The sequence below is a fragment of the Chelonia mydas genome, chromosome 24 (genome assembly GCF_015237465.2).
Source record: "Chelonia mydas isolate rCheMyd1 chromosome 24, rCheMyd1.pri.v2, whole genome shotgun sequence".
NCBI lineage: Eukaryota > Metazoa > Chordata > Testudines > Cheloniidae > Chelonia > Chelonia mydas.
In genome coordinates this window covers 569433-576008 of record NC_051264.2, presented here as the reverse complement: position 1 = coordinate 576008, position 6576 = coordinate 569433, and the positions used below count along the sequence as shown (strand labels likewise).

The following is a 6576-nucleotide window of genomic DNA, read 5'->3' as shown; positions in this document are numbered from 1 at the left end:
CCCCCCCTCCCTGCCTGCCCCACCACCTCGCTCTGCGACCCCCTCCCCCTCCCTGCCCTGCCCCACCACCTCGCTCTGCGACCCCCTCCCCCTCCCTGCCTGCCCCACCACCTCGCTCTGCGACCCCCTCCCCCTCCCTGCCTGCCCCACCACCTCGCTCTGCGACCCCCTCCCCCTCCCTGCCTGCCCCACCACCTCGCTCTGCGACCCCCTCCCCCTCCCTGCCTGCCCCACCACCTCGCTCTGTGACCCCCTCCCCTCCCTCCCTGCCCCACCACCTCGCTCTGCGACCCCCACCCCCCTCCCTCCCTGCCCCACCACCTCGCTCTGCGACCCCCTCCCCCTCCCTGCCTGCCCCACCACCTCGCTCTGCGACCCCCCCCCTCCCTGCCTGCCCCACCACCTCGCTCTGCGACCCCCTCCCCCTCCCTGCCTGCCCCACCACCTCGCTCTGCGACACCACCCCCCTCCCTCCCTGCCCCACCACCTCGCTCTGCGATCCCCTCCCTGCCTGCCCTACCACCTCGCTCTGCGACCCCACCCCATCCCACTACCCCACCCTCAACCTCACCCCCACTCCATCCCCCCTACCCACAGTGCCATCCTCTGACCCCACCCCCCCTCCCTCCCTGCCCCACCACCCCACCTCCACTCCATCACCTCACCCTGCCCCTACCCCCACTACCAAAGCCACCCTCTGACCCGCCTCTCACTCCCTCCCCCCACCCACTGTTGCACCCTCTGATCCCAGCCCCACTCCAGGCCCCTGCCCCTCTGGAGCAAGGCAGGGGGCTCGTCCCCCACAGACGGCAGCAGGAGTCACAGAGTCCAGGTTGGACTGTCCCAGGCCGGCCGGCCCATGGTGACCGTCTCGTCTGACCAGAGACCGGCCCGGAGTGAATTGCTGCCGAACTAGGGCCGAGCGTTCAGCAAACGCCCTGTCTGGCGCAGGACCTGCCGGGGCCGGAGAAGCCAGCGAGGCCGGGGGCTGGTCAGGGGTTACTCGCCCCCAGCCACACCTAACGCTCTTCCCAGGCTGAGGCGGAGGAGCCGGTGGCTCCTTCTTTCTCTCCCCAAACAGCCCTGCTGAGGGTCCCGCTGGAGCCGCGCCGAGCCCCCATGGGAATGGAGAGCGATGGGGCGGGGGGTACGGACCATCCGAGCCCTGGTCCCAGGGCAGGCAGGGACAGGGGACGCTGGTGCTGCCCAGGACAGGACAGGCCTTGGCAGGTACAGGACTGGTGGCCCCCAGAGACCCGGGCAGAGCCGTGGGGGCAGGGCGGGCAGAGCCATTAGCTGCTGGTTTCACATCAGCCAGGAGCTGCCCTGTTAGTGATTAACTCAGTGAGGGGGGCCGGGGTCAAGGTCAGAGGCTGCCCCACGGGACCTGGGCTGCAGCCACCTGACTGGGGAGAACAACACTTCCCCTGGCTCTGGTCAGACCCATCCCCTGCCCCCCCAGGAACATGCACCCCCCACCACAGGACTACCCCCCAGGACCTTGCTCTATAATTCCCCAGACACTCCCCCATTGCATCACCCCCAGGAACCACACCCCATAACCAAACCAAGACCATGCCCTATAATCCCACAGGGTCACACCCAATAACCCCCTTTCTACCCCAGGAACACCCCCCCACATTGCATCACCCCAGCACATCACCACCCCCACCCCCGACGAGCTGTTGTGACGAAGTGGGACTGTTCTTAATGTTTCCTCTGAATATTGTGGGGGTGCCTCAGTTTTCCCTAGGCAGTTCTTAAGTATCTAGGTGGTGGGGTAAGGGGGTGTGATCATTGCAGAGCCCTAGAGGGCAGGTGTGTGCAGGGGTCTGGACACAGACAATGGCCGACACCCTGTTTCCTGGCCACTGATGGCCTGGGCCCTTCCCCCTGCAAGGTGAGAGCTAAAGGATTGGAGAACAAAGGAATCAGGTGACCTCCTGGCCTGGGAAAGGGACAAAGCCCAGGGGAGGAGGGGCTGGAGGGAGTTTCAGTTGGGGGCTGGCTGGGGACATGGAGTGAAGGGCAGACATGGTTGTCTGGCTCACTGCCCCCCAAAATGGACCCGGCTAAGGGGTCCGGTTCTCTGTACCTACAAGCTCTGTGTTAGACCATGTTCCTGTCGTCTAATAAACCTCTGTTTTACTGGCTGGCTGAGAGTCCCGTCTGACTGCGGAGTTGGGGGGCAGGACCCTCTGGCTTCCCCAGGAGCCCCGCCTGAGCGGACTCGCTGTGGGAAGCGCACGGAGGGGCAGAGAAGGCTGAATGCTCCAAGGTCAGACCCAGGAAGGTGGAAGCCGTGTGAGCTTTGTGTCCTGCAGACAGGCTGCTCCCAGAAAGGCGACTGCCCCCAGAGTCCTGCCTGGCTTCGTGGGAGCAGGTCCAGAGCATCGCCCGGGGACTCCGTGACAGCTGTATAGTGCAGCAGGGCCCCGTGCTTACATTCCTGGCTCTGGGATCCCCTTTGCCCTCCCCCCCTCCAGCTCTGTCCTGGGGGGTGCATTGGGTGGGACACAGTTAGGACCATGGGAAGCACCGTGCCACCATCATGCACTAGCCCCCCCACACCTCCGGGTTTGTGTTCTTCTCTCTGGTGAAATTTTCTGGGATGAGCTCACCAACACCCTTTTCCCCCAAAACCCCCCCCTCAGTGAGCAATGGGGGGGACATCCACCCCCAGCGTGTGCCTGGCAGGGCTGCCATGTACTGGGGGCTGGCGTCCAGGGGTGCACCCAGGCAGTGTACAGGGACAGGCATTGGGGCACATGCTGGGCGAGGGGGCACCCCAGGGCAGGACCAGGCCCCGCTGCTTACGTCACTGTAGGGGTTCTGCTTCTTGCCGGGGGCGCTGAAGCGCCCGTGAGTGTGGTAGGTGGGGTACTCGCTCATGGGCTGGTACGAGGCCTGCGAGCTGAACATATCCAGCTTCCCGCGGTTCCTCCTGCAGCACGAGCAGACGATCTAGAGGGGCGAGAGGAGGCTGGTGAGCGGGGGCGCGGAGGAGATGGAGGGGACAGGCAGGGCGAAGAAGAGAGGCTGGAGGGGCCTGAGGCCGGAGGGATGGGCAGCGGGGGCACTCACCAGCAGGATGAAGAGGAGAATGCTCAGCACCAGCCCAATGCAGACCAGGACCAGCAGGGCGATGCCCCAGCCAGGCACCAGGGGTGCTGGCGCCGAGGTGGCCAGGGGAGAGCTGCCAGAGTTGGCTGAAACACAAGTAGGAGCAGTCAGGGGCTGGGGAGGACCCGTAGGGGAGGGATCCTGTAGAGGGGCCCAAGCCAGGGGACACAGCTGGCCAGGCAGAAGAGCCAGGGAAAGGGGCTGTGGGAAAGGGGCTGGCCAGGGGTGCTGGGAAGAGGCTGAGTTGATGGCCGGGGGCCCAGCCCCAGGGTCAGCGAGGACGGCTCTGAATGGGCGCGCTGCCAGGGGGCCCAGAAGCCCTCCCTCCCTCCCTGGGACAGATACAGGCTGGGCTGGGCTGGGCTGGCAGGGCAGGTACCCTCCACAGACACGCCCCAAAGCAGCCCAGCCAGGGGGCTCTGCTGGGAGCTGGAGGAGCCCCCGAGGGCAGCCCGGTCTCCACAGAGCTCTGCACAAGGGCCAAGGACACCAGCCCCCCTCAGCCATGGGCTGAGGCCCCCAGGACAGGGACCCCCGGACACGTGGCTGTGGGCACACTGTGGGGCCCGGCCGGAGCCTGCTCACCGCGGATACTGTCCAGCTGGAGCCCATCAAAGCTGTTATTGCTGCCCAGCCTTTGTCTCAGCTGCTGCTCAATGTCGTCGGCGCTGATGCTGGTGTCGCTCACTCGGTACAACAGGACGGACTCTGTCACCACCGAGCCCTGGCTGCCGAGCGTGCCGGAGAGGGGGCGTTAACTGGGTCTGGCCCCGGCCCTTCCCGTGCCCCTGCACCAGCTCCCCTATTCCCACCTGCCCCTGCCCCAATCCCCCCCCTTCCCAGGTGCCCCTGCCCCAACCCCCCCTTCCCACCTGCCCCCGCACCAACCTCCCCCATTCCCACCTGCCCCTGCTCCGGCTCCCCCATTCCCACCTGCCCCTGCTCCGGCTCCCCCATTCCCACCTGCCCCTGCACTGGTCTCCCCACACCCTCCGTCTGCCCCCCACCTGCCACCTAGCCCTGCACCAATTTCCCCATACTACCCACTGGGCCCTGCACCAGCTGCCCCACCCACAACCCCCTTGAACCGTCCCTCCTTATGCCCCCATCTGCCCCTGCCCCAGCACCTCCGCCCCCTCCCCAGGGCAGCACACCTGCCCAGCACGGCCTCAGGCAGCCAAAGCTCTGGGCTGCTCAGACATGGCACCCCCAGGGTCACACGCTCACAGATTTAGCCTCTCTCTCCTCACCTTTCTCCCCCACCCCAGCCCTCCCCTGCCCACAGCTGGGGCAGCCCCATGGCACACACTGTACCTGAAACGCAGATCAGTCAATCCCAGGTAGTTCTGCCCATTCCGGCACGTTTGGCAGCCATAGATCTTGTCGTACTGTCACAGACAGAGGGGAACAGGGTCACCGCCAGCACCCAGCCAGCTCGCGCAGGCAGGGAGCACCCAGCTTGGCGGATCTGCCCCGGCCCCGCCAACCTTCCTTGTTCTTCTCTGTGCTCTTCGCTGGGGTGCAGGGGCACGGGGTGTCTCCCCACAGCTGGCTGGAGAGGGGCAGAGGGGCCCAGAGCCGAGGGCAGGGTCCCGGGGGGGGGGCTCGCCAGACAGGATTGAGGGTCTCTCCCTTCACTGCTCCAGGACAGGAGACTCTGGGGCTGAGGGGCCTGGTGCCCAGGGCTGGGCGTGGGGGTGGGGTGGGGGTGTCTCCCCTCCCTGCTCCATGGGGTCTCTGCGTGTGGAGCCCGAACGGCAGCAGCCACCAGAGGCCCGAAGGCTCATTGCATGGCAGCTCGATGGAGCTCCCCGCGAAGCCCCCAGCCTGGGGCTGGCAGCCACCCCCAGCTGGCAGGCCGGGGCAGGGTGCCGGGAGGGGAGGGAGGGGCTGCTGTGCTCACCATGATCTCGATTTTGGAATATAACTCCTTGTAGTAACTGGTGCTGGGGTCGAGAAGGGAGTTGTTGAAGTTCCAGTTCACAATGCGGAAGGCAAGAAATAAATGGATCGGGGCTGGGGTTGTTATGGAGGTGCTGGGGGGCAGGTTGGTTGTGTTGCCGGGGGACGAGGTGGTCGTGTTCCCGCGGGACGAGATGGTCGTGTTGCCGGGGGATGGGGTGGTCGTGTTGCCGGGGGATGGGGTGGTCGTGTTCCCGGGGGGCAGGGTGGTCGTGTTCCCGGGGGGCGGGGTGGTCGTGTTCCCGGGGGGCGGGGTGGTCGTGTTGCCGGGGGATGGGGTGGTCGTGTTCCCAGGGGACGAGATGGTCGTGTTGCCGGGGGACGGGGTGGTCAGGTTGCTGGAGTGAGGGGTGGTCGTGTTCCCGGGGGGCGGGGTGGTCATGCTGGTTGGGGGCGGGGTGGTCGGGTTGCCGGGAGACGGGGTGGTCGGGTTGCTGGAGTGAGGGGTGGTCGTGTTCCCGGGGGATGGGGTGGTCGCGTTGCCGGGGGACGAGATGGTCGTGTTGCCGGGAGACGGGGTGGTCGGGTTGCTGGAGTGAGGGGTGGTCGTGTTCCCGGGGGGCGGGGTGGTCATGCTGGTTGGGGGCGGGGTGGTCGGGTTGCTGGAGTGAGGGGTGTTCGTGCGGGTGGGGGGCGGGGTGGTCGTGTTCCCAGGGGGCGGGGTGGTCGTGTTCCCGGGGGGCGGGGTGGTCATGCTGGTTGGGGGCGGGGTGGTCGGGTTGCTGGAGTGAGGGGTGTTCGTGCTGGTGGGGGGCGGGGTGGTCGGGTTGCTGGAGTGAGGGGTGGTCGTGCGGGGGGGGGGGCGGGGTGGTCATGCTGGTTGGGGGCGGGGTGGTCGGGTTGCTGGAGTGAGGGGTGTTCGTGCGGGTGGGGGGCGGGGTGGTCGTGTTCCCAGGGGGCGGGGTGGTCATGCTGGTTGGGGGCGGGGTGGTCGGGTTGCTGGAGTGAGGGGTGTTCGTGCTGGTGGGGGGCGGGGTGGTCGGGTTGCTGGAGTGAGGGGTGGTCGTGTTCCCGGGGGGCGGGGTGGTCGTGTTCCCGGGGGGCGGGGTGGTCATGCTGGTTGGGGGCGGGGTGGTCGGGTTGCTGGAGTGAGGGGTGTTCGTGCGGGTGGGGGGCGGGGTGGTCGTGTTCCCAGGGGGCGGGGTGGTCGTGCTGGTGGGGGGCGGGGTGGTCGGGTTGCTGGAGTGAGGGGTGGTCGTGCTGGTGGGGGGCGGGGTGGTCGTGTTCCCAGGGGGCGGGGTGGTCGTGCTGGTGGGGGGCGGGGTGGTCGGGCTGCTGGAGTGAGGGGTGGTCGTGCGGGTGGGGGGCGGGGTGGTCGTGCTGCCGGAAGGCAGGGTGGTCATGCGGGTGGGGGGCGGGGTGGTCATGCTGGTTGGGGGTGGGGTGGTCAAGTCGCTGGAGTGAGGGGTGGTCGTGCGGGTGGGGGGCGGGGTGGTCGGGTTGCTGGAGTGAGGGGTGGTCGTGCTGGTGCGGGGCGGGGTGGTCGTGGGG

General features: G+C 67.7%; 1 protein-coding gene across 1 annotated transcript in view; it reads right to left on the bottom strand.

Moving 5' to 3' along the window:
* Window positions 1-5779, bottom strand: part of LOC119564208 (mucin-1) — a 43168-nt gene extending 37389 nt beyond the window's left edge. The window contains exons 1-5 of the mRNA XM_037883446.2: window positions 5027-5779; window positions 4438-4511; window positions 3709-3851; window positions 3085-3209; window positions 2818-2964 (exon numbers count right to left, since the gene is read on the bottom strand). Coding sequence (XP_037739374.2) covers window positions 2818-2964; window positions 3085-3209; window positions 3709-3851; window positions 4438-4511; window positions 5027-5779 — 1242 coding nt within the window. The remainder of the gene's footprint in view (window positions 1-2817; window positions 2965-3084; window positions 3210-3708; window positions 3852-4437; window positions 4512-5026) is intronic.
* Between the last annotated feature and the right edge of the window lie 797 nt (window positions 5780-6576).